Here is a 24,309-nt window from a genome sequence, read left to right on the forward strand (position 1 = left end):
ATTTATTTATTTTATCCACTCTATCAGGATTACTGACAAATGTTTTAAGTGCCAAGGAAAATCATGGAAGAACTTTAAAGACCGTATTCATTAAAAATAATTTTCATAAACCTCTTAAATAAAAATCATAAAAATATTTTCTAAGGAGCATGTCAGAGAATACGCATGCCAGAATGACTTCTATGAATTGGTTATGTTTCTTTCTCTTACCAATACTGAATTCAACATAATCAGATCTCATAATACTTTAGAGTAGCTAACTCATAATGGCCATGTGTTGACTTCTTCCTCTTAAATGTGGTTTAATTTTTTGAAACTTTCTAAATAATAAAAATTTAAATAGGAGGATCAATGAATAATTCTCCTGTGAAGATCTCCCTAAGGCTGGAGAAAAATCCCTTCAAGGACCAATGATGGTCTCCATCTCTAGAGCCAGTCCCTGTCTGCCATATGCAGGATATTTTCATTTTTAAAAAAAGGTTCAGACTGACTGAGTGATTTATATTCTACTGGATTAAAGATTACAGAGATTAAAGAAATGAAGTTACATTAACCAAAGATTAAGAACAGTTAATATTACTCTAACCTGCAGTTATGTAACATATTTATACATAAGAATATACTTTTATTAGTTTAGTAATTGTTTTAAATTCTTTTAATGAAGTAAGTTTTTATAAAAATGATGTAAATGAATGGAAAATGTCTCTGGTAACTCATTCATTGAAAGGCAAACAGTTCAGACACTAAGTCATGAAACTGGCATCACCATTTGATGCAACCCAATTGAATTTCCTCAGCATTTACCAGTTCTTCTCTAAAGTTTATTTTACTTCTTTAAATTGCTTTGGACCCTAAGAACAGAAATATTATACAGGATAGCCCTTTCAATGTTGGGCACTGAATGCTTGGTACATGCAGTACAATCAATACATACAACATAAAGAGTTAATGCATAAATTAGTGAGACTATTAAAGTATCTATCTTAGCAATGAACAGTCACATTAGGATTCAGATAAGTCAAATAAAGTTAATTTTTTAATAAAGTTAATTTTTGTGAAAAGGTACCTAGCATTTTAATAAATTATGGATATTAGAAATAAAGAATCCCATAATTTGTAATAAAATTCAACAAAACCATTTCCAAATGAAAAATAATCAGAGAGAGAGAACAGGAAAGAAGAGAAGAAATTTAATACATTTTTCGATAATAAAATGTGTTTTAAGTTTGGTTTTCCCATCTAGAAGTTACAATGTTCCATATTAAGAAGGCAACAACTAGAAATCAAAATAATTTAATGTTTAAATGCAGAGAGTTTACACCATTAATTTTTAAAATAATCAATTCCATAAGAACAAAACAGTTCATAATGTAATCTCATCAAATAATTGTAATAATTGAAGTGTTCAAGATACCAAAAATGAGTCTATTATATTAAAATCATTGTCCATACACAACAACTGACAGAGGACAAATGTTCCAAATACTCTATTGTCTACAAAATGAAATACTGAACATTGAACCAAGTTCCCTATTTATGATAACTGTCACAATAATTTCCTAGTCTGCACTTCACCATTTGTTCAACAAAATAACTTTGTAATGATATTTCCTCAAATATATTTTGCATCTGTCTTCATTATATTTCAAAAGAACCACAGAAAAAGTGTTTCTACTAAAGATTGGCCTCAGGTGACATCAAAGAATGTCAACAGTACCACAGACCAAATTTTAAAACAAGCCAAATGCTATTAATAAATCCACAGTACTTTAGTGTACACACTACATTCAAAATTTTCTCATTTGAGATTTTTTGGGAAATCCATATATACAGAGAGAACTTAATTCTCGTGATGAAAACCATATACTACTGAAGCATCTACCCACTCAAAAAGTAATATTAGTATTTATAAGTAAAAACTAATGTGTATACTGTTACCTAATCCCTACTTTTATATCCTCAAACATTAATATGGATGACAAAGAGCTAAACTTTCCAAGTTAAGCAGAAATGTTAGCAGTCAAAAATTTTAAAAAATAATTACCATTTGGTGGCTAATTATTCCAGGAATTCTGCTAAGCACCTTATCTGAATTTCTTCAGTTAATTATCAAAAGTCTTATGTAAACTTGAACTTAAAGGTTTTTAAATTTTTCTCGAACTATTCCCTCATAAATAGTAAACCAGATGCCTGCACGTTTGATCAAATCCCAGTCCCATTCTTCTAACCAACTTGCTCCACTTTCTCAAGTTTGAAAGAGATTATTTATCCATAACAAAATCTAACAATCAACTGACTAATAAAATTTATCTGACTGTATTCCCTGTATTCCTATCAAACTACCAAAACATTTTAAAATGGCTTATTTCTTATCTCCAAAATTGAGTCACTAAATATTTGATTTTTCTATATTTGTCTGGGTTTTTTAAATATGTTTGTATTAAAAGTCCCAATATCGTTGACTTTGGATAAATTAAATTATAGATTATCCTATGAATTAGTAATTTTTAGAATATCCATATGCTTATGGGACTTTACTGCTTTTTCTATGTTGCCTTAAGCATGTAATTTTTTACTTCTTTCTGTATTGTATTTGATTTGTACAGAAAAAAGAGTTGTATTTTTCACTGCCAAACACCATGTGGAACCTAAATGACAGAGGAAGCCTTTCCTTTACATGGGAAGTCAGGCAATATAACAACTGTACAAGTAAGCACTGCAAGCAGCATGAGGGAAAATGCTTCATAAAGGGATTTCAGCATTAGAAAGGCAGGTCCATCTGTGTGTGTATTGCTTAGTCTCTTTTCCTATTTTTCAGTGAACCATGGTATCTCCAAAACCTTCCCTTTTTTTTGGTACCAAAGATTGAACTCGGGACCTTGCACTTGCAAGGCAGGTGCCAGAACCACTGAGCTAAATCCCCGGCCCTCCAAAACCTTCTTAACCTACAGTCACTGTCATGGAGCACAGGTTGGACAGAAGATAGAGGTGTGAGCTTCTGGAAGGGAGGGATCTAGGCAGAATAGCTACTGGCAGATAAAAAAAAAATTGTAACACTTGCATTTATAAGGTGGTGAAAGCCTATAATAGAAAAGATGTTCACATATAGAATGTGAAATTCTAAGAGCTTGTGTAAAAATTCTACCTTCCAGCATGTTGGTCCAAGCTCTTAAATCCCATAATAAGAGTCACTACCTTTTCTCATCATTGAAACTTTCTCTTCTATTCAGGATGCATTTGTCCTTTAAAATATCTGGTGAAAAGCCTGTCATGTATTAACGTAACAACCTCAAAGTTCAAGGTTTTCCCCTTTCTGAAGTTTTGGGATAAAATTATTGATGGAATAAAAATATTTGCCCTTTACAAATTATAATTATTTATTTTCTATTACTTCTAACTGGTTGTATAAAACTGTGATGTATTATTTGTACAACTGAATGATCAAAATATTATTCCCTCAAATAGTCTGGTGAACATTGTTAACATTAATTTCATGGGATTTCTCCATCTAGCAAGGGAGAAGAATAGAATCAGAGAAGGCTGTTCAGTTTCCCCTCCAGTGAGCGGCTGGTTAACAGCCGGGCCGGATACAGCATTAGGAGCCAGCTGTGACTGTACCACACGCTGGCCTCTGAGATTACAGATGTTTGGCAGGAGATGAAAGCAGATCCCACTGCATTTCCCTTCTCTGCAGACTGATGTGAATGAAGTATCTGAATGGTGTTTTAGACTGATCTCCAAGCATGTTCCAAGGTAATTTGGATTGCATGTAAATCTAGTGTAATGTGGTCAAGTGGCAGGATTTCATCACCATAGGCCAAACTTATCTACTAGATAACAAGTGGCAGGCATGCATTGTGGAACCAGAATCAGCAAGTTTTGCATGGGATTGAAACATGCCTAAATCAGAGGCTCAACTGTTCCAAGAATTCCATTCATTCCAAAGAATGTTATCATTCTTGTCTTTTGGGTTACAATCAGGCCTTTAAAATTACTGACTAATAGCCAGGTAAATTGATGGTATTGTCAAATAACCATTTGTAGCGGAAATAACCAGATAGAATGAGAAAGTCTGAGTTCTGTGAGAAATTTGACTTCATTTCTTATTTCTTAGAGATCTTAAGATGTAAATGGAATTACATTTGATTGAGATCTTAGTTAAGTCCCTGAGCATATTTATAGAATTAATACACATTATAATAACAAACATAGAACAAGCAAGATGAAGTAAAAGCCATATTGTGGCCTGAAAGACACACACAACAGAGATAGCAATGGCTTGCTTTCTTGGCATTTAGGATAATACACAATTACCTAGTAAGCAGATACAGCTAGGATACAGCCAAGATAAAATTTAACATGGAATAAATTAAGATGGGGTGATGAAGTAAATATTTCAGCCCTATGGTGTCTTTGAAGTTTATGTTGGATTTGGGACAAAAATCTAAGAGTTCAAACTTATGATGTGAAAATCAAGTATTCAGTTTGAAACAAAACGAACTCACCTACAACCAACATAAGCCAAGAAAAATTTAAAATTCCATATTTTTTCCAGTTTACTAATGGCAATGAGAAGGTCACTACATTACAACTTATTCCAAACCAAGTAACTACTATTTTAACGAATAGTAGTACCACATATTCAAAATCCAATCCAAATAAATATCTAAATACAAGTAAGAAATATACAGAACAATTTGTTATGAGTACCAGCTGCTCAGTTAATATTTATTAAATTTAACTGAAAAGAAAATCTAGGGCTGTGGATATAGCTCATTAATAGAGCACTTGTTTAGTATGCACGAGGCACTGAGTTCAATCTCTAGGACCAAATAAATAGTTTATTAATTAATTTTTTAAAGTAAATTAAAAGTCTTGTTTTTTTAAAAATGGACATGTTGACTTTAAGACAAACACTGAACATGAAACGTAAAAGTAACGCAAAGCTTATCGAGTGGCTACCCACAATAAATGCAAACCTGATTCAGATGTGCTACCCAAACCTCTCCAACATTTTTACAACTCTAGTAAAAATTCTAAGTTTTCATCAAATACTGACTTGGGGCACGTAGCATGGACAGAGGATCCCTAATGTGCCATGATTCTAGGTGTGTCCTTAACAGATTAGAAATTACTGATTTCCATGATGCACAGTTTGTTAGAAAGTATCAGTCCGGGAAAAAAAAATCAAAAAGAGCAGCATTCATCCCAAATATGTAGAATTCTAAGCTTAACTCATGCAAGGAAAGAGCACTAAACAGTACTGGTCTTAAAGATCCCATTAAAATGAAAGTTTAGTAATTATCCAAGTCCATAAAATAAGCAGCTGTGACACCTAGAAAGATACTTCTCCTATCCCTTTCTTATTTCCTTTTACCTTTGAATACTCAGATACATGATTTATAGTTTCTCTCTGGCTGCCAAACGTTCCAACCAAACAGTTTTCTAAGCAATAACACTTCACCTCAGTGAAAAATAATTGTGTTTTGCAATCACACGTTTGGTTGAGATCATCCATTAAAAACGTTCACTGCTTCAAAATATCAGCTGCTCGAGGCACCATGTGACACTCTGCCCCGTATCCTTCTTTCTTCCTTCGCAAGTAATAACAAGTGAGAAATTTCCAAACAAACTTTTACTTAAGAAATCTAGAGGAAGTCTGTAAGTTATAATCGTTTTCTTTTACCCTTCCCAACACAAAACAAAATGCATGGATTGCTGTGATTATACTTTTGGAGAAAATATGTCCATATTAGATCCAAAAAATGATCAAATGACATTTAAATTTCTCTGCATCTCACAATTGCAATTTTTGTAACAAATCATATTAGCAGGTGTTCTTTTCTCACTGTAACATAGAAAAGTGTCAAAAATGGATTGTGATTAAAAAAAAAGATTGTCTCCACTTTTTTTTCCTTTTGGTTAGCACAAACTCCAAATAATTACTTAATAGTATCTTAATGAGCCAATAGGCTTTCTATGCAAAGTGCTTTGAAATTATACAATAAAATAATAACAAATATATTATTTATTTCAGAACATAAAGAAATTGAGTCCTGGCATATTTTTTACTCTGGTGCATACATTATTTCTTATTACTCATAACTGCCCACTCTCTTGCTTTACTAACTAAAACATAAAATAGTTCTGCCAAGAACTATGTCTATATTTGTTCCATTTGATTTCTCACAAATCCAGGGTAGCAAATAAAATGTTTCCCTATGTAACAAGAATAGAAAAAAAAGGTTTTATTGGTTCTTCAATCAATTTTACAAACATATCTACCTAAAAAATTTTAAGGTCAGGAAAGTCTGAGGTCAAGTCCATCTTTTTAATCCAGCATACAGAAAAGTGTCTTGAACCTTGTCAGTACTCAATAAATGCTTCTGAAAAAATTAGGAATTGTGTATTTGGGCAAAAGCAGTTATAACTAAGAAATTATACATTTACACAGTTTACATTTTATGGTAACTTTGGTGATAAATTTTAACTGATTTCCTTCCTTTTCCACTTTTTCCCCTGTCCTGTCACTCAACTAAATGTGTTCAGGAACGGCCAGGCCTTTATAGGTCATCTCTTTTTGTAGACAAAAAAATTAATGTTAACAAATAAAAACATGGCATTTACTTCTGTCTACATAACCCAATACTATTAGTTTAGTCTTCTCATAAAATATCACAAAGTTGTAATTATTTACCCAAAGTATATTTGACTTCCTTAAACTACAATCAAACCAAATATAAAAAGAATAATGATTTTAAGTGATATTTTCATGCAAATAGAGTATCGAATTACAGTGGATGTCAAGATAAAATTATTAAAGTTCACTTAATACAAAGAACAATTCAAAGCTAATTTCCATTTTTATTTTTGAGTCAACTGCAATTTAAGAGGAATATGGTACCTTACTCAAACACATGTGAAAAATATTTGAAATGTATTTGGACATCACAAAGAACTGTAATAGCTTCTGATTTCTTTTTTCCTACCCAAAATACGTTTTCTTCCTTACTCTTCTATGAACAGTGCTCCCTTTCTTTTAGAGAAACTGTTTTCCTACTCCATGTGGTCCAGTGAGGCTAGCCATCATGATGGCTTCTCCCTTTCTATCTTGCACCCAAGTATTGGTCATAGGGGTGCCATTATTACTCAAATTGGCTCAAAATGTTGACATAATATAATGGTTTATAGCTGGACATCCCCCCAAAGCCTCATGAGCTCAAAGGTCAGGCTTTTGAAAGGTGACTGCATTATGGGAGTGGTATAACTGGTTTGCAGTTAGGAGGTGGGGTATGCTTGGAAGAGGTAAGTCACTTTGAGTATAAAAGGTATGTCTCCGTTTTTGGCTCCTCTCTTGACCTATCCACCGGGGCATGAGCAGCTCTCCTCTGCATGCCATCCTGCCTTAGCGCCAGCCAATTAAGAACTGAAACCTCTAAAAACTGTGAGCCAAAATAAACCTGTATTTCTTTAAATTGTAGATGTCAGGTATTGTGTCTCAGAAACGAGAAAGTGACTAAGACAGATTTTGGTACTGCGAGTGCGGTCATTGCTGGGAATGTAGTTCAGAGGCTCTTGGAACTGGTTCTCAGAAGGAAATTAGAAAGGTTTGGAGATGCTGGCTAGAGAAGCAGCCCTCGAATGCCTTAAACTGAGCTTGATGGGAAATTCTCATTGGAGCTCAGAAGACTAGAGTGTCAACAGAAATGTAGAAGACAAAGACCAGGCCTCAGGAGATTTCATCTGGGAACAAGCATTCTATAGGCAATAGAACTCTGGGCCATGTGTATTATGCTCTAGCAGAAAATTTATCTACATTTTGCTCATGTCCTGGGACTTTGTGAGAGATTGAGACAAAGGACAGCAGACTAATTAACCTAGTGGAGGAAATAACAAGGCAGCCACATGCTGAGGCTATGGCATGGTTACTGTTGGGGTTGGGAGGCTTCTAGCCAGCTCAACATTGAGAATCAAGAGCAAATAGCAAAGCTGAATGATTTTTAAAGTTTTGAGTTTGACTAGAAAGAAAGCTCTAGTAAAGTCAGGGACTGCAAAGTGAAGCTGAAAATATACTAGAGAAGCCAGGAATTTGGAGGAGCCAGATACATGGAATACCTGAGAAAAGGCCCAATGAGTGACCAAAGCAAGCCCAAGAAAGAAGCCATGAGGGTTACAACCACTGGTAATACTATAAGAACTGGGCCACCCAAACATATTGGAGTTTGTGTCTCACCACAACTTTCCCTGGGTGGTTGGCATGGAGCTACAAGTTTTAATGTTTGATCTGCTGGATTTTGGTCTTATTTTGGTCTCACTGGTTTTTTATCCTCCTATTCCTCCCTTTCAAAATGGGAATGTTTATTCTATGCCATTGTATGTTGGAAGTGTAGTGTAACTTCTTTTGATATTTATAGGCATTCATAGCTGAGAATTTGCCTTATGTCTCAGAGAAGACTTTAGTATTTGGCTTTTCAACACTGCTGAAAAACTGTCAGAATTTGACAACTCTTAGAGATGGACTAAATGTATTTTGCATAAAGAAATGTGCATGAGCCTTTGGGGGAAGGGATATTATGGTTTATATATGGATATCTCCCCAAAGCCTCACGAACTCAAAGATGACTGGATTATAGGAGTGGTATAGATGACCTGCTGTTAGCAGCAGGGGTCTGGTTGGAAGAGGCAGGTCATGGTTGGCATAACCTGGAAGGGTATATCTTCCTTCCTTGTTTCTCCCTTAACCTTTCTGCTTCTTATCTGCCATGTTGTGACCAGTCTCTGCGATGCCCCTCTGCCATGCCATCCTGCCCTAGAACCAGAAACTGCAACCTCTACAAGCTATGAGTCAAAATAAACTTCTCTCTTTTTTTTTTTTTCAAGTTGTAGGTATCGAGTTTTGGATCTCAGCAGCAAGAAAGTGACTATTACACACAATTGGTACAAACATGGGACAACTGACTTGGTCTTATCAAGAAACCTATATACTAATGCCAAGAGTCAACAGTATCCCTTTACAATGGGTTTACTGGTTGAAAACATGCAAGCATAAAATGTTTTGCAATTCTTGTCATCAACCCCTGTTCTAAAGGAGACAGAATGAAGCAAATATTGTTGAATCACAAGCAAAATTTACTAAGGAAGAAGACTCTGAGAACAGGGTATAGAATTCCCAGATTCAGCTGTCTCCCAGGCAATTTTCCTCCCTAGATTACCCAGTTACATAAATCAACAACATTTTTTTCCCTTATACTAATTGTGAGTAAATTCTTTTCACTTGTAAACAAAAGAATCTTCATACAGTAGAACTAAATAAATAAAAAATCAAAAGTATATAAAATCAGATTGATTTTTTTTGCTCACTCTGTAACATAAAAATATGAAATATTTTCAAGAATTTGCATGGCTTTTATTTATTCATCCACTGATAAATATGAATTACATAATGAATCCTTACCCTGCACTACATTAGGCATTAGGTAAAAATAAAAGTGGGCTGGAGAATACAGTCCCAACACTCTTAGTATTAACATGGAATACATTGCGTGTTATGAATGATAGGCCTCATCACATTTGGTATTACAGATCCTCAGGTAAAATGAAGTCAGAATAATCTAATTTCAAGTGATCTTCACATCATAGCTAGTCCATTTTAACGGGAGTCCCAGAAACTGATTTCCAATTTCAAATAAGCCTTATCAGTATTGTTTTCTTTTCTCCTTATGAGTATATTTTTATAGTTGTTCAGTGTTTAGATTTTTCATCCAATCAGGATTTTAGAGGTCTCTGCAGCTACACAGTCAACATTCATAGCAGAGCATGCTAAAATTATTATAGGCAGCTAAGTTAGACAGAAATTAACATACAGTCAGGGAGGGTCTGGGCTGGTAAAGGAAATTAGCAGAATAAATAAAGACATCAGAATTGTCACTGGAGGTGCATCTGTGGAAGGCCAGGCCTCAAGATAAAGATCAAATAACCTTTCAAAGGGATAGGCAGTATCTTGGAAATATACTATAATTGGTATCACCTGGTCCCGTGAAGTCCAGATAGACATCAGTCACCAGGTGGGTGACCAGAACCTCTGGATCCATCCCTTCCCGAAAATGTCTTTGTTCTTTCCATGTGACTCACTTCCCTATTGGACCAATATTAGCTCAGCAGCTATACTTGTAATCCCATAGGTGGCTTATAGTTTGACCACACTGTACCCACATTGTTACTCTGCTGTGTAAATACCCCTGACTAAGGGCCTTGGTGGAACCCCTCCAGAAGCCCTGCTATCTCTCAGGAGCTATTCTTATTCATCAATAAACCTTCCCTAGTCTTAACCTCCACTGTCCTCTGGAATTCATTCTTCTATTTCAGGGGACACAAACTAGGTGTGTCTGACATCTATCAGGTTGGGAGTTTTATTTTCCCCAATATCAAAAATCTCTTAAACTAAGGTCTTATCAGAAGGTTTATTAGGTACCCTCTTCCATGAAAATGGCTTGGCTGTAGAGAAAATTAGTTTGCAATGTCTTCTCATCACATTATGACACAGTTTTATACACTTTTCTTGGATACTTTTCAACCAAAACAACAATAGACATTACAGAGAAAAATAATTTTAGCTCCAAATGTCAGATGAAGCTTGCATTTCCAGCACTATGAATAAAGTTACTTCTGGATATTTTGGCACATTTTCTCTTTAGACAACATCTAATCCAGTTTTCTTAAATGCCTGGCATGTGACCTTTCCCTCCTATGTATTCTCCTATACTTTCCATTGGGAACTTAGAAATTCTGGTAATCCAGGAACTAAAGTAATATAAATCTTTCTAATTTCCTGTTAATCTTGCAGCACAACTCATTCAACTTATTCAAGCTAACCTAGAACTGCCTTCTAAAGTTTCCCCAATACAAATTTAAAAATGAAATTTAACAAATAAACATTAAAAACAGTTGAAAACAATTCTACTTCCTCAGGTAGTCAACTACTAATTTCTTGAAGGGGAAATCTAGGATTATAACCCATAAAAATAGAGTTCTGGAAAGCTAATCAGTCATGAAGAGAATTCTGAATTAAATATTTTTATAGAAAAAAAAATTCCCAGGGAATAGCCCAGAGAGGTTTTTACTCCTTTCCAGTAAACTATAAAAATAGGAAATTCCCAAGCACAATAAGACTCCATTAAAAATACAACCCCCTGTGTTTACTGAAGGATCAAATTATCTTCCCTTTTGCATTATCTATCCCTTTTCCTATATTTTAAAACTTAAATCACATTGGTATTTACCCTGAATCCTGTATGAAATTATTTACTATTTTTACATTACAATTTTTCTTTAAAAGCTTAATGTAGGAATACACATAAAATAACTAAATCTTTGTTCCCTTCTGCATTTGTATTTGGTTCATCCACTAGACGTACTATGTGATTGCATCAAATTATGAGTTTTCTCTAAAAAGTTCTTACAAGCTACTAAAAAAACCCAACAAATCTCAGTCTGTGTTTCTGAAAAATACAATCTTTGAAGGGGAAAATGCCAGAACCAAATGTTAGAAGAAAGTGAGGTTTTATTTTCCCTTTTATAAATACCTGAAGATTAAGGGGAAAGCTTTTGCTTAGAGAATTTATATTATTCACTTCCATTTTAGGATGGTGTTTACCAAAATATCATAAATACTTAATAGCAACTGTTCCTAGTGCTTTCAGCAAAAGGCAGTAAAATGAAACATAAACCTCGGCGGTGAAAGCCCAAGAGCTTTGCTCTGCATTTCATCACTCCCCTTCCGGTTGCCGTAGAGGCCAGCCTAGATTCTAATGATCTCCAGAGAAGGCTCCACTGAATCCCAAACAGAAATATTATGTGCTCCAGGAAAACTATTAATCATTTAAATGGAAAGAACAACAACAGTCAGATACTCAGCAACTGCTTCAAGGGGCCTGACTGATAGCTAAGAATCATCAGAGTTGGAAGGGAAAGTAATCACACATTCCAATCCAAATTTTTATTTTACACTTCTCCTATATAGCCTATAAAAATTCTCAGGTTATCAAGACAGTTAATTTCATGCTCAAAGAGTGGAAGTGTCTCCGACTGTTTATGAAAACCTTAAACTTGAAACCATGAGCTTAAGCTCACAGAGCCCAACATGGAAGAATCAGTATGAAAACTCATTCACAAACAAAATCCAGATCTTTAGCAAAACATGGTGTTTACTACAGTAAACAAACCTCTTTGTGACTCAGTTTCATTTAGATAATGGCCCCCTGCAGCAGATATTACTATGACTTCTTTTGGGTTAAAATACATGTAAAATTGCCAGCTTTTCCTGTCCCCAGAGATATACTCACAGAATTGATTATTCCTCTAAGAGCCTGAAATCCACCCTTGACAGGAAAAACTTGTTCCTTGGAATCAGCAATTTTTTCAAGCTTTGGGAAAAGGAGGAAAGCTTAATTAAGATGTGATTGAGACACAGTACTTTATAAACTTATGTTTAAACTTACATATAAAACTATTATGTTTTAGTTATGTCCATCTAAAAAAATTACTCCTCAGGCCTAATTCTCCAGGATGGCCTGTGTCAGGTTCAGTAGCTAAAGGATATGATTTTATCAGCGTTATTTTAAATATGTGTTCATAAAATAATTAAGGTCAGTCATGGCCCCTGTACATCAGCATCTAGCTGCAACTTCAAAAGAGCAAAGAGTCCTAAAAGCTATTAATGAGACTCAGGAATCTTAAAGCATACTCCAGCAAAATTTTAAATGTAAAACGATTTTGTGAGGGAGAAAGAAATTAAACTCTTAAACCTCAATGAAAAAATAATTAGTTCTGTAAGAAAAACTATTAAAGGTTTGCAAATGGACCTCACAATTCCTGTACAACTAAGTAAGGACTGTCATAATAATCTTATCAGCCGAGTTAAAGGATTATTCATATCATTTTAATATAAATATTAATCTTATATTAATTCCGCAAACTAAATAAATGTTCAAGAAATGTATTTAGAGTTTTGTTTTAGCAAAATTCTGACATTATTAAGGGAATACTCAAGAAATCAATTGTTTCTATAGTAAATCTTTATAAGAAGACATTAGTGAAAAGAAACTGTTAAACAGTCCTTAAGGCATTTATGTGATTTAAAGTTTGCAGATCTACTGACTCACCTGAGCTTGTTCAAAATCAAGGACACCAACACAGTAAACATTAGCCCCAAGTGACCTGGATAACTTTGCCTACAGAGAAATAGAGAAGTGTACAAAGAAAGAGAAAGAGAAAGGGAGAGGGAGGGGAAGGAGAAAAGAGAGGAGAAAAGATTATTCAAATATCAAGCTATATGGGCTGAGACACACAGCAAAGTGTAGTAATGTGGTATAAAGAAGTTTCCACTCACCTCTTTCTCTGCATATGATGGCACCAGACCGTCCAACTTACCATCTGTCAGAGCAATTATGATACTGGAGGTTTTTGAGCCTCCTGCTTTCTGAATTTGTTCATTTGCCTGAAAATGAAGAATAATTATCCAACTCCCAATTTAATTTTAACTTTTAACCAGCATGTTCCATCAAGCTGAATTTTAAGTCTGACGAAATGAAAATATTACTGACTAGCTTTTAAAACAAGGTGGTTTTATTTGAAGTACGTATATATTCAGATTATACAGTAGTTGCTATTAGGTATGAGGTTATGGTGAAGATTAATATGAATATAATCACAGAGAGAAAGATGAGAAACTCAAGGGACAAAATTCACCCAAACTTTTCTTACCACCATAGTGAATAATGTTTTCTACTAGTCTCATCCCCATAATAACCAAAAACATTTAAAACTATTTAAAAATAAAAATGCAATAGGATTTTTGAACATTGCTAAAGAATTATATTTCATTACAGAATTAGAAAGCATTTTCTTCCATACTTACAAATGTAAAATAACTTACTAGCTTTAGTCCTTCATGGATATATGTCTCTCCTACTGGACTAACACGCTTTAAATCTTCTAAACCTTTCTGGATTTTGCCTCTGAAAATAATATATTATAATATTAAACAAATGAAAAATGAGGAAAGACCACAATAAATACTTGTCAAAGAACATGACAATATTGCCACAACAACTCCTTCAGTAAGAAGGAGAGGATAAACTAAGGGCCTAGAGAGTAAGTAGTTCCTCATATTTTCTGTCATTTAATAATTATTTAATAATCCTGTATTCTATCAGAAAGTAACGGTACTACAAATGTCTTGAAAAATCTAAGTATATTCTGAACATTTTGAGCTTAGAATAGATACCTTCAATCATATTTGTTTGATTAGATGGTAAGGAATAAAACACTTTCTCTGGTCCACAAAAATGCAAGAATTGAGTAGTTCAGTATAAACTATTACTGAAATACCCAACTCCCAAAAAGTGGGAAAATTTCTTTATTATCTGCAAATTCCTAAAGCAACTAATTACTTAACCCTTACTTAGGGAAATTAATATTTTTCTACTTTAGTCTTTTATGTATATATACTTATAAAAGTGTGTATGAATACCTTATAACACATCAAAAATAGTAAAAATACACTTAATGCTGCAATAGTTTGTTTTAAATATCAGAAATGAATGACCCATTTGCCATAGTCTCATATGTGTTTTAAAAGTAACTTAACTGTACTTTAATATCACAATGAAAATTTTTATCAGGCTTTCTATCTCAAGAAGTTTCTAGAAAACACAAAACAACTTCTAAGTTATGAGGTTGATCTTCCTCCTTTCCAGTTCAGCCATTTAAAGGAAACCCTTCAATTTCTCTTTTAATACATAGTTTAAGAATCGTTTAAAAATCAACCTACACAAAACCTTTCTCTGAATTTCATTATGCTGCCTTTTCTTTTTTTTTTACTTTTTTATCCTATGAAGAAAATTTAAAACTTTATAACAAAATGAGAAGAGAATAACAACAGTTAGTATATTGGGTATTGTTATATTCAAAGTAGTTACTCAAAGTACAAGACATAAGCCAGGAAGATTCTTACAGAAAAGAAACAAATACATAATAACGCAAAACTTTCTTTTCAATAAACTAAGATAAAGTAGGAGTATAAATGAAACAAATTAGCGTATATAATAAAATAATTTTGAAACAAAATATGTAATTTGCAAAAGAACAGTATGTGAACTTTCCCCTACTTCCTATTGATCTATTTTGCTTTTTCTTTATATATATTATACATATGTACTGTACATATATTTATTTTAATCTTTCTATTCATACCTATATTCAACTTCTACTATGATTTTAAAAATTGTCTCTCAAAAACATTCTTCTTTGAAATAATTTAACATAATTTATGGTTTTACTTCTTAACCAGAATGGAAGGTTAGAATAAGCTATCACCAAATCTCTTATGTATGATGTATTCTCCTGCTCTGAACTTATTATATCTTTTGCAAAGTAAGTGCTCAATTAAGTTTTCAATCTATGATAGAAAATATTACAATTCCACAGATGATGGAGTAAATTACATAATTTATAAGCTTGTTTTATCTAAATATTTATGTTTGATATCTATGGAAACAACTTGAAACTGATTTTGTCTGAATGCAGATAAAAACCAAATATTTGGTGCTTCCCAGAAATGAGTGGCAGCGTGTTCTCAAGCATTGACATTTGCTGCCAAAAGGGAAATGAAAAAGACAACTGAAATGCAAGCTTACACAAACAGAATCTGCATGGTAAAAATAGCCTTCTCCATGAAGTTCAGACCAGCTCCCCATAGAATGTAAGGACAGGACAATATCCAGAGGACTCGAGTGGAAGGACCTTGCCAAAGGTGGGAGTGAGTTTGGGAAAAGCCGTTCTCCGCTAGTTTATTTCAATGAAAGAGATTGAGTGCTTCCTGTTTTCCAGCCATACTCATCCCTGCCGCCATGAGATTCCATGTTACACTGAATCCATTTTTACTTTCACAGTCTTAGAGTCGCAAGAAGCAAGTGCTCCTCACCCACAGTCAGTGACATCAGCACATGGACAGCCAGTAACAGTCCAACACAGCCTGGTACTGGACTCCTTCCTGGGTCACTACCCAAGCCGCCAGACCTTTCTCCATCAATAAGTCCCACTTCAGGGATGATGGGACCCAAAACAAGACAGGGTGGATCTTAACCCTGCAAAGGATCCATGCAACTGAAAATAACTTCTAAGTCTCTCAATTAGTAAACAGAGAAAAACAAAATCATGGGTTAGAATAAAAATAGAACTTGTTCACCAGCACTGTGATGTTAAAACTCTAAAAGGAAAGCAAGAAGAAAAATAAAGATGGAAGAGGGGGAGGATGAGGAGGAGTGGGAGGAACAGGAGGGAGTAAGAAATGGTTCTGTTATACAAATAAGCTCAAACCCAACATCATCTAGAAGATCAGCTTCACTGAGTTCGGCTTTAACATGGCATCTGCAGCTACAGCAGTAGTAACGTTGAAACTACTTCAGTATTTGTTGTGAAGCTGTTGGCAAGGGTGCTGTCATGCAAAGTCCCATACAAGGTGCACAGCAGAAGTATCTCTGCCATCTCTCAGTATCGCTATCCACTTCCTTCTTTCTGCTGTTTACAACTATGTACACTTCTTCCTTGACTACTGGGAAGCCCATAGTAAATCTCTTGCTTGTTCACAAAATTCTGTTAAGTTCTCACTCTTATTGAATGGGTTCCTGCTCTTTTCCAAGATCTAAATTTTCCTTTATATTTTATTAATTTTCTGTAATATTATTACACTCTGTGCATAATAATTATTATTATTATGCTCTTACTATGGGGCCACTGTGAGAATTAATGGCACATAGTAAGCATTATAGTTACCATTGTTGTCACTGTGGATCTTAGACATTCCTCTGTTAGCAGCATATTGTCCATCCAGTTTACTTTCTTCCTGATTCCAGGCAGAGTTCACAGAGCAAAATGAGGGTCAACTTTTTTAGGTAGAGATCAAAGGAGGAGGGAAAGGAAAAAAGAAGCAGAGGAAAGAAAGCATTATATTAAAACTCTGGTGAGGGAGAGGGCTTGGAGAGTAATAAAAATCAGCCCTCTATATCCACAGGTACCATATTGGCAGGTTCAACCAACTGTAAGTTGAAACATTAAAAGAAAAAATGCAGCATTATTTCCTAAATAATACAGTATAACAACTCTCACATGGTACTTGTATTGTATTAGGTATTATAAATAATTTAGAGATGATCTGAACTTTAAATTTATACTTCAAAGTATATAGGATGATGCCTATAGATTATATGGAAATACTGTGCTTCTTTATATTAAGGATTTGAGCCCATGTGGATTTTTGGTATCTGTCAGTGGTCCTGGAACAGGTGCTGTGGGATGGCTGTATATGGAAACCATGTAATGAGGTAGGAAGACTCAGGGATTGAAGCAAATCAGAGATGAACCGAAAGTCTGGTTCTGCAAATATTCCACTGCATAACCAGGAGAAGCTATTTAATTTGTGAGCTCAGTTCTTATAGCCCTGAAATGCAAATAACAATGCCTGCTTCGATTTTTGCTCCATTAATTCAATAGCTATTTGTTACATATTCATTATGATATTACCAACGTAATGTCTTTTGGTAGCTTTGAGTATTCAGAAGGTTGTGCGTGTCTATGCAGGGGGTACTGAGTCAAAGGGAAGAGGAGAAAAAGGTAAGTAATGCCAAAGCACACCATCTTCATTTTCATTTCTCCTTTAGACTGCTGTGCTGCTCTTCTAGAAAACATATATTTGGAGGCAGGCTGGATTGAGGCGACAGGATAGCACAACGTTCAGATCCCAGGCCCTGTGGCCAAAGTGCTTAGCCTCAGATTCCAGCTCCTCCACTTCTTAGGCATGTGACCCTGGCAGTTCATTTAACCTTTCCATCCTTCAGCTGCCTCATCTATCAGTAAAGATAATACTAATACCAGCTCCACAGGTCACCATGTAAATCAAATGAGCTTCCCCACGTAAATTGTTAGGTACAAAGTGAGTATCAATAGGTATTACTCTTTTGTCAAATGGTGCATTACAGAAAGACTGAGGTCATCTGTCATGTAACCCTCAATTTTTTCACTTTTCTATTCTGTATTAAACAATAAACACAACGTAGAGGACAAACAGAGGACTCTGGCCTCAGTTTTTGGTTCTAGAAGTCACTTTGTAACTTTGAGCAAGTTATGTAGTCTTCCTGGTCCTCCATTCTACTCATGTGCAAATCTGGGATACTGATAGGACTTGTATAATGAAGTTATTACAGAAATTTAAGGGTCTATTACAAGTGTGCACGGCACATAAGTGTGTAATAATCATTACTGTTCGTATCTATTCACTGTGGTCTTAGTTCTTTTTCCACTGAAAAGAACTTCAGTATAGATTATCTATCAGTCTAATCAGTCTGCAAACCTCATTTGAGAACCTTTCATTAGTCCTTCATAAAACTCACAGGATTTTAAAATTTCAAGTCAAAAAATTACAGACCATAGTAAATGTTTAGTACTGCTCTCCAACAAATAGTTGAATATAAATGATCTCAAAATATGTTTCTTTTATACTACAAGTTTTAAAATACCTAAGGAAATTGTCATCATCTCTAATAAATAAAACTTTATATTTACATTCTACTAGCTAAGTACTTGTACATATTTTTAATTCACAACTAAATAGCTATATGTGTGTCTATTCTCCTACCAAGAGATAAAGTTTGAATCTGGCTTACTCTCGTTACTAGTTGGCATCAGAAGAGAATAGAAGTGATGTTCTTGAACTTTTGACTCCAAACATTAAGCTCACTGGAGACTCTTACTCCAGGACCTCAGGCTTCGAGAGAGGCATAAGCCACAAGTGGAGGTAACGAGGAGGTGAAACAAGGTACTCCACCCAACAACCCTCGCACACATCCCGAAACCAACAGCCAGCCTCTAAGACTGAGCATCAAGTAACATCACATGAGGCAGAGAAACCTGCTGGCTGAGCCCAGTCTGCCCACAGAAATGTGAGAGAGAATAAAATTATTGCTGTCTATGCCAATAAGTGTGTGTGGGGGGGTACTTTTTTTAATGCATCACTGAATGACAAAAACAGAAATAGAAGGCTGACGTGTCAGATATCAGCACTACCTATGTTTCCATTCCTAAAGCGCAGCCTCTACCTACAAGTATTTGTGGTTTTTTGGTCCATCCTCTGGGCTTTGACTCTCTTTTCTGAGTCATCCTTCCTGGTACATATAGTTCACATTTTTAACTATTTGCTGACTGAAATCGAGGGCCCAGAAGATTCTTTAATTTTGGAATAGTTCTATCTCTTAACATAAGTTGTTATAAGTTCTTTAGAAATTTTGTGAGATTCCTATGTATAAAATTATTTCACTTTATGAGACAAAAGTCACATGCACAAAATTTCTTCAAAAGAGGCTCTTTTTTGACACACAGGCAAAAGATTCTAAAGAGCTCTTTTGTTAACCTAAAAGCATCTGTAAGATACACCTTTTCAGATTTTCATAAACCCCTTCTGTTTAGAAGAGAGCATTTATAAGGCCTCATTTTAAATCTCTATGAAGTCTTGACAAAACCTTTCAACTGCACCTTAATCTGATTTTCTCTCCAATGCCACATTTTATAGACTGCAATTTCAGTCTGATTACTAAGACCATTTCTTAAATTGAAGGAATAATTTGCCAAGGGAGACTGGAGATGAAAATGAAGTTTATTTTTAAAATTCATCAAAACTTGGGTCTATTTCCTCTAAATCTTGATTGAAAATAGAAAAGTTTGTTTTCTTCAGCTCAGCTTCTTCCTCTCCTATATCATCACAAGTAGCTAAAGAAGTAACTGATACCTTCTGTAGTCTTCCCGGAAGTCTCCTTAACTGTATCCATGGGTTGATTTTCTATTTACCAGTGGCCCACCAACTTTCCACCACCACACAAGGACTACCTCTGCTCCTGCCCCAGTAAGAGTACACACATTGCCCTTCCAGGCTGCACTCATTCTCCTGGGGTCATTCAGCTTCCACTCTGGTCACAATTACTGTGCTGGTGCCCTAATGTTGCATTAAAAACCACCTCAAAAATAGTGGTGTAGATACAACTAATTGCTTCTCATGACCCCATGCACAAAATGGCCAGTTCTGGGGCTTCCCAGGGTGGCCTATGGGAAGGTGGGATGAATGCTAACATTGGAGCTAGTGCTGATGCTGGCTGCTAGGTAAAGACAGCCAGGACTGTGGGTCAGAATCTTGTTTCTCACTGCATAGCCCACTTTCTCCTAGCATAGTCATTTCAGAGAGTCAGCATTTTCATCTGACAGGTGATTTCCAAGAACACAGTAAAGTCCCGTGCCTTACTCAGCTTTAGCCTTGCAGCTGCACGAGACATGAATTCATGCTCCTGTCTGCTATATTCCATTGGGTGAAGACATCAGACACAGACCCAGTCCAGATTTTTAAAAGTGAGTGTGTGTGTGTGTGTGTGTGTTATAAAACAGATTCTATCAACTTATCAATTAACAAATTTTAGCTATCTCTTACTATAGCACTATATATCATATAATATCTCACATATTGTTTATTTAAAATGTTACCCTAAACCTAATATCTGCTGAGGTCTCCATGGTACAGAATCCAGACAAGAAGTCCAAAGTGGTGGTCCTGGATCCAAAAATATCTGCTCACAAAGTGCCCTACACTTTAGAGAAGTTTTCTCTAATTAAAAGTGAATTTACTATTACTCAGCACAACCCTTACTAGCACTCATGCCTGCTGCACTACACTTATTTTTATTCCATTTCCCCACTCACTACTTTACTGAGCCATTAGAGTTGACTCCTGTATTTTATCACATCTGTCCACCAGATCTGTCTCCCAGGAATAAGTTACTGACTTAATAGTAATTTTCTAAAACAAACTTATAAAGCAGATGTGGCACTTCACTGAAAGTAACTATTAACATATCCATCACTAAAATCGGAGATACAGTCATGCCCAGACCCCTAGGGGTTGGCACAATTGTGCCTGAGCAGACTTTTCTAAATAGGAGAAATTGCTTCCCTAGTTGATTTTTTTCCCTAACTATGGTCATTTCTTCTCCCATCTTCACTGATTTATAAGAAGAGAGTAAATGCACAGGAAGACCATGTCTTTGAATTATGACAAATTCTGATTAATGTGCAGACAAGTAACCAGGAAATTGAGTCATGAAAACACTGGTTAAACGCTCACACTCAACCTCAGATCAGGGTGTGAATCTTGGCTTCAATGCTAAGCTGTGCCAATGTAAGTTCCCAAACTTCCTTAAACTTCTATTAGCATCCTGACACATGGTGATGAAAACCGTGATGATGGTATACACTAAAAACCTCCTTAGCCTCTTGCCTACCTCATCATCAAAACAGCATAAAAAGAAACAGAAAAGAAGAACTAGAAAAATTATAAACAAGAACTATTGAAAAGTAGCCGATTACACACAGGTGACAGAAGCAAAGAAAGTTACAGATGTTTGGGGAGCATGCTGTATGTATCATGCCCTTAATTAAGCCTTCTCACGCATTACTTGCATTCAGTCACTTCAACCTTGCTGCATGGGGAGAATGATCAGCTCCTTTTAACATAACAGGCCCAGGAAATGGGCTCTGGGGATTAAGTAACTTGCACAAGGTCACACAGCTAGTATGTAGCCCCTGTGTCTATTTGACCCAAGGTCCAATGCTGTTCCAGAGTCTCTAACAAGAAGCCTTCCAGGACTTCCCAGGCAACAGTCTGACATGCTGTATTCCTTAATGCTTTTTCTTTTTAACCCTTGATTCTATTCTTATTCCGAACTAGCAGTATGTGCTACAAAATAGGTCAGGAAATTTATTTTTAATTTAAGCATTTGTTTAATTTTTTACAAATTCTTACTGAAATAAAATCAGGCCACATAGATCTATGAAAATTTAAACTACAGGGCTAGGAGCTAGGTGTTAAACTATAGTGGTAGAATGGTTGCCTGTGTGAGGCCCTAGGTTCAATCTCCAGAACTACCAAGAAAAAAAATCCAAACCTTAAACTATGAAAGATCTCCCTACATTCAATCTCATGCCTAAGACAGCATCATTGTTAAATGCTTACTATTTAGCCTTCAGCCTGTTTTCCATGCATTCTTGATCACACACACACACACACACACACCCTGTATAAACAGTTAAGGATTTTACTTTCAAAAAATAAAATCACACTGTGTTCTGCAACTTCCTTTTTGACTAAATGCATCTTGTATATACTTTTATGTCAATACATACAGATTTTCCAGTTTTTGAATGACTACACAGTATCCCATTCTATGTAGAGATTCTAATTTTATTGTGGTATCATCAACTAGAAAGCATTTAAAATGAACAGTTTTTCACTATTATGAACAATGCTGCAATGTCTGCTTTTGCTAATATACCTGTTCTTGCAAGCTGGTGCTGGTATTTTGGTGGAACATAGTCCTACAAAGCAGAATTGCTGGGTAGAAACTTTCTAGACTTTGATAGACACTTATAAATTTCCTTCCAAATGGATGCATTAATTTATAAGATACTAATGATGTATAAAGGACTACTTTCCCACAAGTAATTTTGAGGAATTAGAAAAAAAATCCCCTTCAAATAAACAGAAACATGCGTATTGTTTAAATAAATTTCCTCCCTATAATTTTCTAAAAGTTTTCCTAGGAATATTTTTTTCTAAATAACTGACTATTGTGTTCAGGTTCAACACTTAAAGTATCTTCCAATTCAAAGGCAAGTACATATATGGAAAAGGAAATTGGAAATGTTTACAGAAGACATATAAGGGTAAGAATGAGAAAAATACAAGTTAACCATCTACCAATGTGGCTTAATTAGAAACAGAGAATCAGTGATCACAGTAACTCAAGTTCTGGAGTTAGAAGAACCCAATAATTCATCTAACATCTACTGAGCTTTTGCCATGTGCCAGACTCTGTTTTAGGTGTTGGGCTATAAAAGCATTTACATTGGGTCCCAGGATACACAAATAAATTGATTAATTAACATGACAGAATGAGAAACTAGAGACATTTATAGCTACATGGATGCACATTGAGGTGATACTCTTAAGTGAAATAAATAGGACACCCATGTGTAAATATCGAATAGTTTCTCTAGTGTGAGAAAATGAAAGTGTAAATAAGGATTAAAATGAATAATTGATAATTTGAAATAGGAAGAAAAGGTCCAAAAGGGTAGGGAAAGGGGAAAGGAAAGAAGAGAAAGGAAAAATTATGAGAAAAGGAAAAAATGTAAACAAAGTCTTTGTAAATAGGGAAGGGAGCACAGGTAATGGGGAAAATATAAGAACAAAGATACATCATGTATAGGTACAAGCACCCAATGATAAATGTAAACGTATTTTATACCTAAAATGTACCAATAAAAGAATTTAAGCAAAAAAAAAAAGGACAAATTCCAAAAGTAATACCCAAATAGAGCTCAGTAAGAGATACTGGGGAGGAAGGGTGAGATCCTTTAGATTTGGTAGCCAGGAAAGGCTTCTCAGAGGAGGTGCCAGGTGAGATGAATATAAATGGAACATGCTAATCAGGTGAAGGCCAAGGGCAGAGAAACAGCAATGATTCTAATGTGCAAACACTTCAGTCTCTTCAGGGGATGGAAAATAAGGCCAGCAGGGCTAAACTATAGGACGTGGTGTTGTAGGAGAAGATGAAGTGGGGTGATCAGGTGGTCTCTGAGAGCATTAGGAGACATTGCTTTCCATTCTAAGCTTTTAGAATGTTTGAGGCATGAGAGTAGTATGATCTGATTTAAACTTTAAAAGATCATTCTTGCTAATAGACTGCTTGCCACTTGTAAACTGTATGTCCTTTGACAAGCTACATTGCTTTGCTTAGCTTCAGTTTCCTCATTTGTAAAACTGTGATAATAACATTATCTATTACTTGGAGTTGACAAAAGGATTAACTAAAGCTATGAATAGAAAGTACTCTATACACTGCCTGGCACATAATAATTGTTCAGGTAACGTTCAACTAAATCATCGTGGTATTAAAATCATGTTAAACAGAAATAAATGTAATTCCTTAGTCCCAATTATGCAACAAAACAATTAAAAATATCCGTGAATTAACCCTACTTCCATATTTTCTAATACTGACAGACTGGATACTTCCAGTCAACGCACTGAGTCAACACTTGGCATTTTTCTGTTCTCTGACCCTATAATACAATTGTAAGCTATTTACGTACATGATCATACCACTACTCACAATACTCTATTACTCATCTCTGTGTTACTCCCAGATCCCATAC

The 24,309-nt window shown here is 35.1% G+C and overlaps 1 protein-coding gene across 1 annotated transcript in view; it reads right to left on the bottom strand.

The window, feature by feature from the left end:
* The window catches only part of Antxr2 (ANTXR cell adhesion molecule 2), a 150,913-nt gene that overhangs the window by 119,978 nt on the left and 6,626 nt on the right, over positions 1-24,309 (bottom strand). Inside the window, exons 4-7 of the mRNA XM_004848004.4 lie at positions 13,934-14,015; positions 13,388-13,495; positions 13,161-13,229; positions 12,342-12,422 (exon numbers count right to left, since the gene is read on the bottom strand). Coding sequence (XP_004848061.1) covers positions 12,342-12,422; positions 13,161-13,229; positions 13,388-13,495; positions 13,934-14,015 — 340 coding nt within the window. The remainder of the gene's footprint in view (positions 1-12,341; positions 12,423-13,160; positions 13,230-13,387; positions 13,496-13,933; positions 14,016-24,309) is intronic.

This window comes from Heterocephalus glaber, unplaced genomic scaffold (assembly GCF_053883595.1).
Source record: "Heterocephalus glaber isolate CG9 unplaced genomic scaffold, H.glaber_assembly_v1.0 deba00001454, whole genome shotgun sequence".
In the NCBI taxonomy this organism is placed as follows: domain Eukaryota; kingdom Metazoa; phylum Chordata; class Mammalia; order Rodentia; family Bathyergidae; genus Heterocephalus; species Heterocephalus glaber.